Source organism: Microcaecilia unicolor, chromosome 13 (assembly GCF_901765095.1).
Source record: "Microcaecilia unicolor chromosome 13, aMicUni1.1, whole genome shotgun sequence".
NCBI classification, from domain to species: domain Eukaryota; kingdom Metazoa; phylum Chordata; class Amphibia; order Gymnophiona; family Siphonopidae; genus Microcaecilia; species Microcaecilia unicolor.
The window spans coordinates 99,061,154-99,080,209 of record NC_044043.1 but is presented as its reverse complement, the minus strand read 5'-3'; the positions used below and the strand labels follow the sequence as shown (position 1 = coordinate 99,080,209).

The 19,056-nt window shown below is 42.6% G+C and overlaps 1 protein-coding gene across 2 annotated transcripts in view; it reads right to left on the bottom strand.

The window, feature by feature from the left end:
• The window catches only part of HP1BP3 (heterochromatin protein 1 binding protein 3), a 53,989-nt gene that overhangs the window by 17,708 nt on the left and 17,225 nt on the right, over nucleotides 1-19,056 (bottom strand). The window contains exons 3-7 of one of the 2 annotated variants that reach the window (XM_030222194.1): nucleotides 16,139-16,295; nucleotides 10,588-10,741; nucleotides 6,311-6,454; nucleotides 5,587-5,670; nucleotides 3,161-3,315 (exon numbers count right to left, since the gene is read on the bottom strand). In XM_030222194.1, the coding sequence (XP_030078054.1) occupies nucleotides 3,161-3,315; nucleotides 5,587-5,670; nucleotides 6,311-6,454; nucleotides 10,588-10,741; nucleotides 16,139-16,295 (694 nt within the window). The remainder of the gene's footprint in view (nucleotides 1-3,160; nucleotides 3,316-5,586; nucleotides 5,671-6,310; nucleotides 6,455-10,587; nucleotides 10,742-16,138; nucleotides 16,296-19,056) is intronic. The other variant, XM_030222195.1, reaches the window with a different exon arrangement.

Sequence of the window (19,056 nt, the reverse complement as noted above, 5' to 3'; positions counted from 1 at the left end):
TCTTGAGTCCTTGTCTCCGGGTTGTTCTGACTTGGAGTCTGGGGAGATTTCTCCAGGAGGGAACAGGGAATCTTCAGTGGTATCTCTCTTCCGGCAGGAAAAACTCCCCATTCTGATTGATCAGGTGGTGGCAGTCCTGCAGAGGACAGTGATTCCCCAGTGTGCGCGCGCGTGTTTACGTGTGTGTGGGGGGGGGGGGGGGGGGGGGGGGGGGAAATCGATGCTCCATGGAAGGGGACTGATGTAAACACAGAAGAAACAAATCTCATTAAGAACAGTATATTGCAGAACAATGAAGATGATTCAAGAATCAGTGGACGACACTCCAGATGAATAAAACAGTTTTAATCATTTGGAGCGTCATCCACTGATTCGATGGAGGGGGACCCCGTCCTTGAAGGATATTCTAATCCCTCAAAGGCATTTCTCCTTCATCAAGACCTGTCAGAGATGGTTCTAAAGGAGTGGGCATGGTTCTGCATGGATCCAAGTTCATGGGAAGGTTTTATCTGCTTTTCAAGAAGAACTTGGAATAGTTATTTCCCATCCCCAAAGCTTACATACTGATCACAGCAGTGACCAAGATGATGATTCAAGTGAAGGGCGGCTCAGCTCTCAAGGAACCCCACAACAAGAAGGTCGAGATGCTTCTGAAACAACTCTTTGGAGCAGGCAGAAATTTGTGGGAGCTATGTGGCCAGGGCATTCCTCCATTGGGTACAATACAAGTACCTGAATGTAAGTACACAATATTGCCATACTGGGGCAGACCAAAGGTTCATCAAGCCCAGCACCCTGTTTCCAACAGTGGTCAATCCAGGTCACAAGTACCTGGCAAGATCCCAAAACAGTACAATACATTTTACGCTGCTTATTCTAGAAATAAACAGTGGATTTTCCCCAAGTCCATTTTAATAACGGTCTATGGACTTTTCCTTTAGGAAGCCAGCCAAACCTTTTTTAAACCCTGCTAACTGCTTTTACTACTGCCTGCTGTGGTAACTGCTTTACTGCTTTTACCACTTGCTCTAGCAATGAGTTCCAGAGCTTAACTATGTGTCGAGTGAAGAAATATTTTCTCCGATTCGTTTTAAATTTACTACTTTGTAGCTTCATTGCGTGCCCCCTAGTCCTAGTATTTTGGGAAAGAGTAAACAAGCGATTCACGTCTATCCGTTCCACTGCACTCATTATTTTAGACTTCTATCATATCTCCCCTCAGCCGTATTTTCTTCAAGCTGAAGGGTCCTATGTAAAATGCTTTGATTGTAACCACAGAAAGGCAGTTCATCAAATCCCATCCCCTTTACAACAGTTCTTTGTCTCCTTGGCTTATGTGCACTATAATGCTGCTGTCCTTCTTCAGTTTTTGGGCCACCGGCAGCGTCAGTAAGGTAAGTAAGCACACTGCCTTTCCTGCAGTCAGCCAGCAACGATTCACCTCCGTGGCCTTCCTCCTTCTGTACTACAACTTCCTATTTGACGCTAAGCAGGAAGTTGCAGTAGAGAGGGCGGGACTTGACAGGAGGAAGGCCATGAAGCTGGCCTGTATGAATTGCTGAGGCTGTCAGCCGACTGCAGGAAAGTGTTAAGTGGTGACACCTGTGGGGAAGAAATGATTTTTTTTTTTTTTTTTTAACTGTGGGAACAAGGATTTTCACCTTTCCCGTGGGGTGTTAAGAAGTTTTATTCCCGTGGTATATCCATGGTAATGTTAACTGTGTCATTCTCTACTTTCCACTTTAGTTGAGTGGAACAAGCAACATCTGGGAATAGGTGACCACAAAAAGCAACATCCTTATACTGAAAATAAGATTTCATAGTCACATTCATCAATTTCTGATCCAACTGAAACCAAGAGGGTCACTCATTTAGGAAAAGAATCTCGAGACACTTCTAAAAAAGCAGAAAGATTAAAACTTTCAAGCTTTATCAATTGCACCCTCTGTTTTACCTGTATTTTATTTATTTATTTATTGCACAGGCAGCTCCTTGTGACTCTGGGCAAGTCACTTAACCCTCCATTGCCCCAGGTACAAACAAGTACCTAAGCCGCACTGAGCCTGCCCATGAGTGGGAAAGCGCGGGGTATATTAAAAAAAAAAAAAATACATATATAGATATATATATATATTTTGCATTTATATCCCACATTTTCCCACCTATTTGCAGGCTCAATGTGGCTTACAGAGTTTTGTTATGACGTAGTCATTCCAGGTTATCAGATACTATTTTATCAGATACAATTGGTAATGTACAAGGTTTAAGTAAGGGCAGAAAGAAGGAGGATGTTATGCAGGATAGTATAGAAGGTGGACTATAATACTGGCTGGGTTGGTGAGGTAGTTTTGTAAGGCTATGGGTTATCTTTGTAGGCCTTGTTGAAGAGATTTGTGAAAGTTAGTTATTTCGTCAATAGTTTTCAGGGCTGTAGGCAGTGCATTCCACAACTGTGTGCTCATGTAAGAGAAGGTGGGTAGATGTGTCATTCTTACATCCTGAACCAAAGTCTCAGGCCTTGAACCAAAGCTCATAGCTGTAATAATAATATTCAAAAGCAAATAGAATGTTAGGTATTATTAGGAAAGGAATGGAAAATAAAAATGAGGATGTTATAATGCCTTTGTATCGCTCCATAGTGCGACCGCACCTCAAATACTGTGTTCAATTCTGGTCGCCGCATCTCAAAAAAGATATAGTGGAATCAGAAAAGGTACAGAGAAGGGCAATGAAAATGATAAAGGGGATGGGACGACTTCCCTATGAGGAAAGGCTAAAGTGGCTAGGGCTCTTCAGCTTGGAGAAAAGGCGGCTGAGGGGAGATATGATAGAGGTCTATAAAATAATGAGTGGAGTTGAACGGGTAGATGTGAAGCTCTGTTTATGCTTTCCAAAAATACTAGGACTAGGGGGCATGCGATGAAGCTACAACATTTCTGGGATAAGCAGTATAAAATGTTTTGTACTTTTTTGGGATCTTCCCAGGAATTTGTGACCTAGATTGGCTACTGTTGGAAACAGGATGGCGGGCTTGATGGACCTTTAGTCTGGCCTAGTATGGCAATACTTATGTAAGACATACATAGTCACAGAAAAGAAATCCTAACTCACTTTGCCTAAAGCCAAGAGATACATTCAGATATAACCCAGTTGCACCCACCTGCTGTCCAAATTGAGTTTGGGATAATACTGAGACACGTATTTCTTGATCAGACTGTAAGAAGCCTCCTTGGGCTCACAAAGGCGGGTGAAAGCAAGTGGTAGGATGTCTTCCAATTTAACCTGTTGCTCTGGAGCCGACGTGGAGCTGCTCTTCTGGGAGGTGAAGGGAGAGATAAAATGTATTGTATTAACCTCTGCATGCATGAAGACAACGCAATTACAGCAGTGCATCAAACAGGTGTGAAGAGCCAGTTAAGTAGCAAAGGTTACTGTTGGTGTACAGAGCTGTTTACTAACTTCATTACAAACTCATTTTCCTGCACAATTTCAAGGTTACCACAGTAAGTAAGTACCTAGCAAGCTCCTCCTGATGTAGGGGAGGGAACTGAGGGAGGAGGTGCAAGTGGGCTTTTAGTATGGTCAGTAATATATTATGCTAGTAATCTTCCTAATATATCTTCTTTCTTTCTTGTGTTTGGGGTTGGAACTCAATTAAAATGATTTAAACATAAACAATGTCTCCTAGTGGCCAAACTCTGCACAAATTTGCATCTGCTCCAAAGGTGTAAATGTGTGCGTGTACTCTGTGCACGTGTATTTTGTAAACTACACTTCATCTCCATGCAGACTACACCACGAGGAGCGCCTCCACTCAAATCATGTAGAAACAGGCACCGTGTTTCCATGTGCTTGCTTTTCACACCTGTGCAACTTTATAAGAACCATTTCCCACATGTAAAATGTGCTGTACATGCAGAAAAGGCTTTATAAAATTATCCCCTGACAGGTCACCTAAGTTGTGCAGCAGGGTATAGCATAAGTTACTCCATTTTATAGATAGTTTGTAGATAGGGAGGTTATAAATATACAGTAATACATGAAATGAAATTTTTCTACAAGAAAATATGCACTTTCCCTTTAAGAACAACTAGGGTTGGACTGGCGTTTGTGGTAGGAGTGTGCACTTTTTAAGAAGACTGCACCCTTCTTTGCACATAGTGTGCTCCCTTTAAGAGGAGTGCGTAATCGTTCATTCCAGAACAAACAAAAAATATGCAGAATGTTCTGGTTGCCAATCCCCAAAAATGACCCTACCGAAAAGGTACAAACTTCCCAGCTTTTTTTACATGCATATTTTATAAATGTTAACCCTGCCTCATGTCAGATGAACTCATACAGGTAGAGAAAATGGGGTTGAGACTGGAGCATGTTGAGCAGTGGCTTAGCGGCAAGTGTTCTGTACTGCCATATAGGGGACCTGGTTTTGATTCCTGAGCAAGGTCTTCCGTTCCCCTAGGGGTGGTCAAGGCTGGGGACGCTGTAGAGGTGTGAATCACTAGTCGTGTACCTCTTTAGCCTTTCCTCATATAACAACAGTTCCAAACCCTTTATCATTTTGGCTGCTCTTTGAACCTTTTCTAATTCCACTATATCTTTTTGAGATACATCGACCAACTGAATGCAATACTCAAGCTGCAGCCGCACCACGGAGCAATAGTATTTTCGGTCTTATTCACCATCCCTTTCCTAATAATTCCTAGCATCCTGTTTGCTTTTTTGGCCGCCGCCAAACATTGAGCAGAAGAGTTCATGACACCTAGATCTTTTCCTTGAGTGCTGACCCCCAAGGTGGACCCTAGCATTAGGTAACTATGATTCAGATTATTCGGCCATGGAGCACAAGACTGTTTCTGTGCTGAAGAGTGCACAGAATCCTGATTGAGGTGGTGGAAGAATATCATGCAAATCCAGGTACTGAGTGAGCTGTAAAGTCACCATTCCCTCCATTAATTTGGTAAAGAATGGAATGGAGGCCACCAGTCTGTAGTTAGAAGCCATTGTCTGGGTTGATTGGGTCTTTTGGTATCGGTGTAATGATGATTTCGGCCAAGCTTGAGGAAAGATTCTGTGTGATAATGAGAAATATTAGCACGGGCTGTTTTTATTAAGTGGGGAGGGCAGATATCTAGTATGCAATAGGAGGGAGAATACTTTTGAAAATAAAGTTGTGCTCCACATGAACAGATGGAGCTGTGTCTCACATGCATAAATGGAGCTGTGCTCCACAATCAAAAATGGAACAGTGCCCAACATTCAGAAAATGGGCTGCGTTGGACATTCAGAGATTGGAATGCAGCCCACACTCAAAGATGGGACTCTGCTTCACATTCCAAGATGGAGCCAATGTCCTCCTGGATATATGGAACGTACTCCACGTTTACAGATGGAGCAGAGCCCCACCTTCATAGATGAAAATACTAGAATATATACGTTTTACTCATTCACATACTGTAGTATTGCTATCAGAAAGCTGGTCCAAAAAATCTGTTACCAACTTATCACCTTATATTCTTTATGAATTTATTAATCTTTAGAAGTGGTGTAACAGCAATCACACTATATCATTTAAAGTTACGTTTCTACCTTTTTGTCGCTTTTGGATTTCTGTACAGATTTTCCTGCATTTGCCACCACCACGAAACTCCCAGAAGCTCCTTTTCCTTTCACCTGATCCGAAAGAAACAAAACACCAATTTTAAGATGAGATTCAAGCTTTGCTGTTGGAAAAGGACAGGCGGCGTACCAACTTGTAAAAACATCTTTAAATTGGCTTGTGACCTGGTGAAGCCCCTGTGACCTTTAGCAGAAAGAGAGATCTCTTAAGGTTAGCACAGTATAGTAATAATAATAATAAAAACAAATTCCTACACATCATCAAAACAGTGCTTCATGTCGGTCAGTCAGGCTGGTTTATGTACAAGCTCTGGTTCCAAGGACTGAATTGGAACCTTACAGGACAGCTCACTAGCTGTTGCAAAGTTTAGCTAATGATATCAATTAAGTGGACAGACTACAGCTTTTCAGCTCACGGCGTGCATCCAGTAACAGCCATTATTCCTAGACCCACATCATAAAAACTTAAGTAAATGGCAGACTAAACTGTTTTTTCCGCAACCAGTAAATTCCTAAAAATAACAGCTGACGTGTAACTCTGCCACTGTACCCTTTAGCTTTTGCATACATCTGGTAGAAATGATTGTAGCAGCTCTTTGTATTATGTGACATAATGCTTTTAATCTTGTTCGTCCACTACTTTACCCTTCCTATGGTAAAGGCTGAGACACAGAGCTGGAGATCTCAGAAGTACCTGCCGGATGATCCCACGCTGCAGCTCTCGCTTCAAGGCTTGCTTTAAGAGGTAACCCCTCTTCTCTAGCTCCAGAGATGGGTACTTGTGGATGATGTATTTACGAATTGCAACCACAGATGCCCCACTTTTCTGGAAACAAGCCTGAAGAGAGGAAAATAAAGGGATCCCAGTTAAGAAATGAAGGAAATAATAAGTGTGTTAAAACACTGCTACTAGTAATTTTAAAGCATGAATCACTCTGACAGATATTTCTTTAGGAGTTCAAGATGTGAAGCTGGTAGCTGCCAAGCAAACGAGTAACCTATCCTCTAGCTCTATCTGCTCCCACAGGCCAATCGAGGTTTTTATTATTCAGGGCATGTGCTGCGGCCTCAGATTAGTCTACTGCTGCAGAAACTGTGTAAAATGAACCTGCATACATGTGTATAATATAGAGACTGTGCAAAAACCCTGACTCTGCCCAAACATGCCTACATCAGAATCAGGAACAAGTATATGTGTTCTTTTAATCATGCACATGTGTACTAGCATGTGTGTCTGAAAAAGCTTTATAAAATTATCCACTAATGGCCTAATTCTTTATAGGGCGCTCAAAAAGTGTGTGGAAATTTGCACAATTAGCGCCTATGTGCTAGGAGATCTTAGATTGCGGTGATATTTTTTTTACATTTTCCATGCAAGTTACTTAATAAATATTCAGTGACCTGAAAGCATGTTTATGAATGAGACTGCTTCTTCTGGCTGTGCATTTGCATACAGGGACATGAATCTTCTTGGTACGGACAGATGATCTGCATTTGATGTAGAACATAGCTACAGCCAAATATACTTTATTGTTTTTCCTTTTTGTTAAGAACCACTTAGGTTTTGTATTAGAACTCTCTTCTTCCTTCCAGAAAATTAGGAAGCACAATTTCTCCCCCCACCCTTTTTTAAAGGAGAAATTACAGCTTACCTACTAATTTGCTTTTCTTTAGTTCAGGGGTATCCAACCTTGGCCCTCACCAGGTCAGGTTTCCAGGATTTCTCCAATTAATATGCATGAGATCTATTTGCATACAATACAGACAGTACATGCAAATAGATCATGCATATTCATTGGGGAAATCCTGGAAACCGACTGGATTGCGACCCTCGAGGTTGGACAACCCTGCTTTATTCCCTATAGACCGGCACAGATGGGTTATGCACGCCTACCAGCGGAGACTGAGAACACACTGAACTTCAAGTAAGCTTATAACCAATTGCTGTAGCTCCTTGAAGGTCAGTCCACAAACAGGAAAGCAGAACTCCCGAAGAAGAGAGAGAAAACAGCAAAAGAGAACCTCCAAAGAGGAGAGAAAAAGAAAACACCACATAATCGACTTCGCTTTATTTTCCAAATTTTTTTAAAGTGCTCAATACTATGTTCAATAGTTGTATAATTCAAACTAGAACCATTTCTTATCAAGGAAATAAGTACATAAGTAATGCCACACTGGGAAAAGACCAAGGGTCCATCGAGCCCAGCATCCTGTCCACGACAGAGGCCAATCCAGGCCAAGGGCACCTGGTGAGCTTCCCAAACGTACATTCTATACATGTTATTCCTTGAATTGTGGCTTTTTCCCAAGTCCATTTAGTAGCGGTTTATGGACTTGTCTAACCCCTTTTTAAAGCGCCAAACAAACATGATGCAACACTTAGCTTTAGTCCTACGGCGCCACCGTTTCACCAATATGTGGCTTCATCAGGGACTATCGTTGCAACAATCAGCTTCCCATAATTTTTCAGTCAGAATACCTCTGCTCAAAATGGCGCTTTCCTTGGTAAGAAATGGTTCTAGTTTGAATTATACAACTATTGAACACAGTACTGAGCACTTAAATTTTTTTTTGAAAAAAAGTGAAGTAATATATGAAGAGTCTGTAAATATATAAAAAAATCCCATGACAGAAACGTATCAACGGCTTTCAATGTATCGGTTGTCAACCTAGGACTTGTGGTCTAATAGGTTTCTGAGGGATTCTCATCATATTTAGTTGAATAACAGCCACACAGCCATATATAAAGTGTCCTTTGACCATGTTGTATTAGTTTACTTTACCGTTGACACTTACTATACTGCCCATAGATTTGGAAGTGTCCGCCAAAATGAGTGCCATGGACTTGGCCAAAGTATGAAGAAGGTCATACATGGCGTCAGACAAGAATGAAGCTCCTATCTCTTTGCCAACTGCTGATCCACCAAAGACCAGTCATTCAACTTCTTGTCTAAGACATGCTCTGCCCAACGAAAACAGGCACAAGCAACCAAATCTCCACAAATATATGCTTGGACAGCCAAAGCTGCTACATCAAAGCTCTGTTTCAACAAGGCTTCAATGTGACGGTCCTGGGGATCCTTCAGAGCCATACCCCTATCCACCTGTACAGTATTCTTCTTAGGTACTGCGGAGACAACCATATTTACCATCAGAGGACGCATGGGCTCCCTATCCTGATCTGAAATTGGGTAAAGGCAAACCATGGACTGGGCCAAACAAAAGGGAGCATCTGGAATATGGTGTATTGCGGAAGGACTTGGGAGGACCTTCAAATTCCTTTCAAGAGAGAATATACTTCTTAGGGGTATCCTCAAACTTCAGCACTGATGACACCTGGGCTATAAGCTCCTGAAGTTCTTCCCAGTGGAAAATCTGTACAACAGAGTGAAAAATCTGTACAACAGAGGAGTCCTCACCTGGAAGCTAATCCTCCAATCACGCCTCCTCTCTTGAAGCTGGATCCGGACCCATCAAGTCCTCTGCAGAAGGAGAGGAGGCCGCCTGCAGAAGGTCTTCCAAATCCATGCAAAAGGCTCCAAAGGACACCCCCACCGCTGCTGACCTGTCTGAGCAGTCTCTCTGTGCAGGCAAAATGCCTTGTACATTGCCAAAATGAAATCGGGGGAAAATCCACCCCAGAAGTACCAGGCTACACTGGAACATCCATATTTCCACCAACCGAACAGATCAGCTCCAACCGCAGTGGCAGCTCCGACGTAGCTGCTACATGCAAAATGGCAGCGGTCCCCGCCAAAAGCAGAGCTATTGTCATTGACTGACCAGCCTCAGTTTCTAGACCCGCCAAGTCCCCGCAAGAGCAACTTGAAACCTGAGCCTCCCCTCCCCCAGGAATTGGTGCTGCTACTTCTCTCTGAACATCTCAAAAGGAATAGTGCCCCTCCGAGCCAAGGTACGACTCCAACAAACCGGTCAGCGCTTCAAACGCTGCACCACCATCACCTTGCCTCACACACACGGGGACCCAGCAAAAAAATAAATATATAAAAAATGCTGACGGAGAGCCCGGCTCCAAGTATAGAAACCTGGACGGAAAAATGGCACAGTGAGCGAAGCAGGTACAGGCAACAGCAAAATTACAGTGCTGCAAACATTCCCCTCAAGAATCAGAGGGGGAAGGGATCCCTAGCTCCTACTATCTGGGATTGTACAGGCTTACCACTGCTACCATCTGCTGAGACAGAGAACAGACGGACCTCCAGTGGGCTTACTTGAAGTTAAGCGTGTTCTCCATCTGCTGGCAGGAGTGCATAACCCATCCGTGCCAGTCTAAAGGGACGCTACGAAATAAAGATCTTCTTATTCCTTAATGGGTATGTCAATTGCTCTTCAAAGAAAATTTTAAAAAGTGAAAAAAAAAACCCTTTTTTGGAATGGGAAGAGGAAGAGGGTGGGAACAACACAGAAAAGTGGTGGTGGTGGTCTTTTTGTCTCACAGATACTATTGGGATGCGTGGAGCAAAAGATATTTACAGAGTAAGCCCCACAGATGCCACAAAATAAGGGCAACGTTAAAAGCCCTTATTACTGGATACAGCAGTGTTATGTGTGGAAATATAAGCTTATAAAATTCTACATCTAATATGTGTATCATGTTTTGTGGGTAGAACTGTACATGTATAACTTTACCTGAACTGAGTGTCGGTGATCCCAAGGGTGGGGTTCAGAAGGTATTTGCATTTATATATATAATTCTGACACTAAATAATGTTTATGTGCATAACATAAGTCAGAAAATTTCATAACTATATAAACTCTCCAGGGTAATTTCAGATTGAAAGTAGATGTGTACATTTATTTTGAAATGTACTTCTACACTACTTGAACAGTGAAGAGTATGCATGTACTAGTTATGAAATTACCCCCAGTAAATACATGAAATCCTTATGCTCAGCCCATGTCCTAGAGATGCAGAGCACATAAAAGGGTACTGGACACACTCTCACTTGCCTTGATGGCCTCTGTTAAGATAGCATCCATCTTGGGACGCGAGGAGGAAGCCATCTGTGTCTGCTTCTGTGCCCTGGCGAGCTGGTTGGCAGAGAGAGTGGCCCATGATGGAATGGTCTTCTTCACCTTTTTCTCCTTGGACTGCACCTTTGCACTGAAATAGAAAACAAACCCAGAGGTGCACACGCATAAATAAGATGCTTTTTTGATAGCTTATTGAAAAAGGCCTCGGAATGGTTTTCCCCATTTGAAAAGGAAACCTGAATTACAGATAGGTTTGGGAGTAGAGGAAGTGGCATTTATTTCATGTGGCATGTGCAGAATATATCTATATGATGTATTAAATGGGAATTAAGGTATAGGTTACTACATTAGAAGGATAACTGGATACCTGAAAAATGGACATTGGTAGTATAGCACCACTAAAAATACATGTTTTTGTTGTCATGCAGATGAGAAGAATACATTTTACAAAGAAAATATTCAAAAAAGGAGCTTCATCAGTCAGGGTTTGCATGTGTAAGTAGTTCTACAGAGGTGCAAGCAGCGATTCTGGGAACCTGCATGCCAAAAGGGAGACAATCATGGAGTCCAGCTCCAAAATGCAAAACGTTTTTGGTATTTTAAGGTGGTTTAAAACTCCTCAGCACCCCTCCAAACCCAGATCCAAACGAGCAGTTACTCAGGCATTGTGCATGACACCACATAGTATAATGTATTATATGTACTCTTTGAAAGGCTGCCCTAACCACCCTTTAAACTTCTGCGTGCAGCCATTTCCATGTATAAGCAGCATCTATTATAAGGTAGCAACTTCTCTGTATGTGTAGATTTCCAGGTATAAATGGCATCTAATTTCTAAAATCTCCTCCTATACCACTTCACGTTGTTGAAGGAGCTGTGAGCTTAATGGCTAACTCTATCTGTGCTTTGTATGAAATAGAAGAATTTTTAACACAAAGCAAGATCTAGGACACTTTGAGGTTTCTATATCTTGCTCACATCTTCCACGTACTTGTTTAATTATTGTTATCCGAAAAGCAGAGACAACATATTTTAGAACTGAACTCCCTATTGCTAAACCAAAGGTTATTATTCATGTGCTATATTTAATGCAATTGTTATGCCTTTATTTTCCCTTAATGAATGATTTAAAAGAAAACAGCAGCAAATGGTTAATAGCTAGAAACTGGAAATCCCAAAACCAGTTTAAGAGAAGTGTGGAGGGATAGGATGAGGTATGCTAAGTTCCCAGTCTCTGAGATTTCAGGATGTTTGGGCTCCAGTTGTTGTCTCTATGCATGGGACGTCTTAGTATCCCTCACACTGTAGAGGAGGTCCCCTTTTGACACCCAACCTTCCCGCAAAGAAGGGTTAGTTAATTTGAAGTTAATGATACTGTAGAGTTGAATACAAGTGTGAGACTTCTTAATTTATTATGTAAGCTGCATTGAACCTGAGCCTTCTTGGGAAAATGCAGGGTAGAAATGTAATAACAATAAAGTGATTCAGCCAGCCAGACATGACTCCCTGGCCAGTTAAATCACCTGTTCACAGTTAACTGGTCATATTCAGCGCCACTTAACCGGTCAGTTAGCGTCAAACTCAAACCCGGCTATTTTGAGGGCGATCCAGGAGCGGAGCCAGAACTTGGCTGGTTAAGTGCTGATATTCAGTCAGTCCCATCTTTATCAGTTACGTGCTGAACATCGTACTGAATCGGCTATGTGTTAGCTGGCTCCAGAATCCCAGAAATTCAATGCTGGTTCTCGGACGTGACCCAGCACTGAATTTCTGGGTTTAGTGCCGGTCAGCAAAATGCTGATTGCCACCGACTCAATACTGGGCCCAGTGAGTAGGGCTGGTATCGTAAAATCATTTTTTCCCCCTGATTTTAGGATACCTTGGCCACTCTTACAATTCCATATACTTCAGCAAGAATTTTGCATTTTAATGATTATTGACTGGTCTTTCCTGGACCGAAACAGGCACAATTCAAATCTACAAGACACAGTGCCTTCTACATGGAACAACTTGCCACTTACTATTCATAGTATTACTTCTATTAAAGTATTTAAGAGAACTTTAAAGACATGGTTATTTGATCAAGCATTCAAAGCATAAATAGCATTTCTTTTTGGACTGCCACTCTCTCTGTGTTGGTTGTTAAAGCAATTTTAAATTGATGTTTTTTTTGTTTGATACTTTATTGGTTATTGATTGATATCTATCCTTCTTGTATGAATGTTTCTCTTTTACAGTCCTGTGGTTATTGTAGTTCTTTTCTAGTTCTCTTCTAGGCCCCGCCTCCTTCTGACGTACAGGGAAGAAGAGACGTCATGGAGACTCTACAACCAACACAATAGATCTTCCTGCCCGTGCAGCGCTTCTGAAAGAGGTGAGAGGCGCTGCTCGGGTCGTTAATAGGGAGGGGGGTCTCGGTGGAGGGGGGGAGCGGCGTAGTCGACCTCAGGGGGGCAGCGGGGGCGGGGCACGGGGCGAAAGAATGACGGGAGGCGGAGTTAGCTCTGCAGAACACAGGAACAGGAAGGGAGGGGGACCGGGGCAGCCAGCTAGCATTTTGCTTTTTCGGGGGGGGGGGGGGGGGGGGGGGGCAAGGCCGTCCATACAGGACGCTCCTGATGAGCGCCCTTGCCCCCTCCCGATCCTTTTTTTATTTGATGTGTTTGCTGACGTCCTTTGGACCAATCACAGCGCTTTTAGCTCTGCTAATGCGCTGGGATTGGCTCAAAGTTTGTTTATTTTTTCACTTAATGATTTTTCCTGGCACAGAGCTGTCCTAACGAGTGGTCCAGACCTGTCGTTAGTTTTCCTGCCTTTTTCCTGCGTAAAGGCAATCGGAAAAGGTTAGTGCATGTCGTTTCAATGGGGTTTTCACACTAATTGCTCATCTCCATTCCGTTTTCGTTAGCTGCTGGCTTCATCGGTAAAAGCCCTTTGATGCATGCAACGGATCAAATTTTCCTCGTTGGAGGGTCATTAAAGGCTCATTTAGCTTTAGTGCATCTGCCTCGTAATTTCTAATTACTAGGCAAAAGGATCAGTCTCTCAATTTGGTTAGCTGTAATTTTTAATGGGATTCAAGTTACACACACTAAAAAGTTTGAAGTATTCAAATCCAACGTATGCTGGAAGGTATAGTTAAGTGGGATCAAACAACCATTTTTAGGGAGAAATGTCCAGGGATAGTGCTCTTCTCAAGAAAAATACAGAAAACGATTTGTGATCTCTGGTTTGGAGGTGCCTCTCTCCATTCAGACATTCATGCTGGGACTGGAGTATGACTGGTTTGGATTGTCTACATTTAGATACCTGATCAGTATTACTAGCTGTTACTGGAAGGAGTGAGTGACAATGGAGAAGCTGACCTGTGATCTTAAGGATAATATTCAGCAATTTTATGCCATTTAGGAGCCTTTCTTCAAACATGCTACTGTTTTTCAGGCCTCCTGATTCTATAAATATATTTCAAGTTTAAACAGATGTAAATTGTGGATATTTAGGGCTTCGATTACTAAACCGCGCTAGTAATTCCTGGAGCAGCAAATGTGGCGCAAGTACTGGAGATAAATAGGCAAACATTAAGAAACCTTTTTACCTTTAATTTGCATAACACCATGCTTACAATTTGACAGCACTTTCCTATCCTGTTAAGAGAAAAACAGTATGGAAAAACTGGATGAACATAAGCATCCAGGGCAGAAAAATATTCAGAAAGCTCCAGACAAAAATGGGTTAGGATTAGGGGATTTTCTTTTGTCTCCTTCAGACCTTTCCTCATTTTGCTCAATTGTTTTTTTTTTGGGTTCAGCCTAGGCCAGTGGTTCCCAAACCTGGTCCTGGAGGCCAGTCAGGTTTTCAGGATATCCACAATGAATATTCATGAGAAAGATTTGCATGCACTGCCTTCACTATATGCAAATCTCTCATGAATATCAGCTTAACAGCCGTATTAAATGAAATTTACTCTCGCTTAGATAAACACAGAGCAATTCTTGCTCTTTCCCTTGATTGACCTGGTGAATCCTGATCTCCTGTTGTCCAATCTTTCTTCTCTTTGAGTAAGTGGAACGGTTCCGAACTGGTTCTCCTCCTTCTTGTCAAACAGATTATTTAGGGTAGTCACTAGTTCTTCCACCACTTCCCCTTACCCTCTCACATGTGGTGTCCCTCAGGGATCAGTTCTGCCCCTCTGCTCTTTAATCTTTTTCTAAGTCCACTTGCCACACTAATTCAAATCACTCGGCATAATGTTTCACTTCTACACGGATGATATTCTTCTCTTCCCAACCCAAAACGTAGGTCCACTGCAGGCCTGTCTCATACAAATATCAGTTTGGTTAAAACAACACAAACTGATGTTGCACAAAGGAAAAACGGCCAACTCCTTCAAATACCTGGGTGTCATCCTGGATTCCCATTTAGCATTTACCCCACAAATTTCTGCACTGTGCAAGTCTAGCTTCTTTTTCTTACGTCAACTTTGATCTATCTGTAGATTTTTTGACAAAAAAAATCTTTTCATTCCCTTGTCTCGTCACTCCTCTCGAGACTTGACTACTGTAATATAATTTATCTAGGCTGCTATCATATTACCATCAAGACTTTAATTAATACAGAACACAGCTGCTAAACTTATCCACCATGCCCACAAGTTTGATTACATTTCCCCTCTGTTCCAAGAACTGCATTGGCTCCCAGTGGAAAAACGTTTCCTTTTTAAACTACTGACTCTTACGTTCAAAGCACACAGAATCGGTACACCTAGCTGTCCACAGTCACTATCCCGTATTCTCTGGTACGTTTGTTACATTCATTAAATGGCCATTGGTTTGTACTCCCTAGCTCGAAACAAGCCCAATTAGAATTTACCCACCACCGAGCATTTTATTTTCAGGTCCCTTTTTCAATGGAATTCTCTCCCGCTCAGTATCCAAGCAGAATCATCCTTGAAACAATTAAAAAATGCATTAAAAACCTGGTTATTCAAAAAAAGCATTTAAGTAAACGTAGCTCTGGGTCATGGGATGTGGCCTTGCTGCGGGATTCCAACCATCTGCTCCACAACTTCTTTTACTCTTTCTCTACTACAAACTGGTTGTGTGTTTTCTTGTCGAATGTATAAAACCTGTCCTATCGATATTTGTAGTTCCATTCATTTTTAAACTGTTCTTACTTTACATTGTAAACCGCCCAGATCTGCCAGCCAGTTGGGCGCTATAGTAAGTTTTAATAGACTAACTACTATGGAGTTCCTGAAAACCTGACTGGCTGAAGTGCCTCCAGGACCAGGTTTGGGACCCACAGGTCTTCAGCTACCATCCCTCCCCCAGCTCTGTATGGATCTATGTATGTTTTGCAGGACATCTAATACACACTCACTGTGGATATCCTGAAAAACATACTGGTTTGGTGGGCCTCCAAGGATTGGATCTCAGATGGTTCTCCCTTTTGGGCTGGCGTTGGAGACAGATTACTGCTCCAGTGCCACATGGGTGATGATAATAGCTGGATAATATTTACAACATACTCTTTTTTGGTTTCTTTGGAGGTCTTGCTGTCACCTTTCTTTTCCTCTACTCCCTCAGTTTCTTTAGGCTGCTCTGCTTCACTGGAGGTGGCAGGAGGAGTTTCATTTTCCTGCTCTTCTCCTGTGGAGGCTGATTCCTCCGAGCTGACCTCAGGATCTGAAACAGAAGTTAGGGAAAGAGACACAAGAACGCACAGATAATAACAGAAATCACAGGGACCATGGAGCATATTTTTATTAAACACTGCATAGATCTTTGTTATGTGAGATATCAAACTTAATAAACTTGGAAACATGGGGAAAAAGAAGTACAGAATTTGAAAATTAGGAGCCTTATTTATCAAAGACCATTAAAAATTGCACTACATTAAATTGGCCATTTCTATCTCACATTAGCTGTGAGGTTCAATATGGCTTACACATTGCTAGAAATATAATTACATAGCTACAGATATAGCAGTATACACGCATCATATTCAGGAACAGTGCACTTTAATTCCCCCATTAACACAAGATTCACATATTCCTGGTTTCCCATGCCTTGGATCTGAGTTATACTACCAAACAAATCCCCTCTCCACAAACCAGTTTCCCCTTTAATCTCTCACCATTCCCTGGAATCACTCCAACTTTAAAATGAGTTAGCCTTTTGTCCCTCACTTTCCCCCATCCCACTCCCTGGCTACCAGCTCTGCCAGTTCCTAAAAAAATCCATTCCCCTGTACTCTACATTGGTTCCACTCTGGTAAGAGACTCTGGATTGCTCTGAGGAAGAAGCTACCCAGAAATCAAGCCCTACAAAATAAGTTTCACCAGCCTCTCTCTGCTGAATTAGCTCTCCTCCTCCTCCTCTTGCCCAGTCAGTGGAATGCTCTAGCACCCCAAACATTGCCAAAGTCAACCAATGGTTTCTTCCATGCAGGGACACAGGTTAGGTCTAGAAAGGGCTCAAAGTGGAACCTGAAAGTGCTGCTGGAGCAGGTCATCCAAGATTTTAAAAAACAACAACAAAACAAAAGCCCAACAATTATTCTCTGGCTGCGGAAATTTCTGGGACGTTTCACTTGTATAGAAGGGCAAATAATCAATTCTGCAGGTTGTTCTAACCACTGTTCCCCTAGCCGGGACAGAACGGGAATAAGAGAGGGGCTCTGACATGCATGTGACACTACTTGTTGAAATATTAACAGAGAACAGAGTTATGCAGGCTCTGCTATGCCTGAGCATTCATAAGCAGCCTTCAAGAACATCCCCATTTCTCTTTCAGAGGGAAAAAGGCAGATAACGGGCCTAGCATGCTTCACGTATGTATCTTTGGTGCAAAGTGGTTATAAAAAAGCTAGAGATCCCATCAAAACAGATGTACTGACCAGGTCTTAACTCCATGCACACTACACTGGCCTCAACTCAATCTTTGCTTTTGGCTGGGTGCTAAATCTCCAAATTACAACTGCCCAACTGGCGTCTGCTTCCCTGCCTGCTCCCAAGCCAGGCCAACTGCACCGGCTGACAAGATGAACTACTTTGACTTAGCTAGTGTGTCCTCTCTCTTCATTTCCAGACATACTGGTAGCAAATGGAGAGTGCGGACTGTGCTTACCCATCTACTGCCTGCTTGAATGCCTGATCTCAGGCCAGGCCAAATGCACTGCCATGACTTACTTACCTGCAGTGTGTCACCTCCCATTTTCCCACCACACATACTGGAAACAAGTAGAGGGAAAGAGAGGAGGGATCGTGATTATTTCAGATCCACTGACCGAGTCCCAATCTGACACAGTACAACAGCAGACATGAGGCAGGCTGGAATGAGGATGCTCTGAAGGCAGGGCCGGCAGAACGCGGTAAGTATGCACGGCAGGGGGTGCCAACATTTGAGGGGCACCAGAATGCCATGCATACTCGTTGCGCTGTACTCCACTGGTCATTGCCAATGTACACTACAGTCCTCCCAAGACCTACCTTGAAGGCCAGGGCCCGCCCTGGTGGCGTAGTGGACTGTGCGGCTACGGGGGCAGGAAAGAATCCCGCTCTTTCCTGCCCGCTGCTGCTACTCCATCTCTGCTTTGCTCTTCTGAGCTGCAGGTGCTGCAGCCGTTATTTTAAAAATGGCTGCGAGGTTTCTGGCGAAAGTCTCATGTCTCAGCCTGCCTCACGTCCGCTGTTGTGCTGTGAATCTGAGAGCGCGGATTGGGACTGGGCCATAGACCTGCAATGTTTGTTTCAAATACACAGGAGCAATGCCAGACAACGTTTTAAAAGTATAAACAGTTTAAATTGTACTCTGAATTACACCGAGACCCAACGTAAAGCTTTCATTGACTCAGTCACATGGTCAAGTTGATTTAATCTACTGCATCACTTAAGCATTACCTGATTGTTCGCCTAAATATAAACTATTGCAATAGTCTAATTTAGAGAAAACTAAACTTTGAACAACTCTCTGCCCTGGATAAGGGGGACTATAAATAATAAATCTAATTCGAAAATCCAACCTGGGTAACATTGGCTTAATTTTACTCAAAATCTAAAAAGAATAACAGTGAATTTTAGGAAAATACAGGAAACTCTCATAACCCCCCATGGTGGAACTGCTTACAATGTGCCATTAAAGGCGCTCCAAATTTGTTATTGGTAACATTTTAGACTGCATATGACGTATTCCGTGTTACAGTGGTGGCAAAACGTAACTGATGTCCCTAGGATTTGCAAATTCAGTGCATTCAATAGTCATGGAACAAAATATACACTTAGAACTTTTCATATGTCCCAGTGGAACCACTTGCTGCACAACTGGTTCCCTGGACGGCAAAAATGCTGAGCTCAAAATTTCTTTTAAATTGGAGTCTCTAGAATAGGTTATCCTCAAAGAATGTGCAGAGAAAACTGGGTGTGCTTGCATAATGCCCGCATTGTAA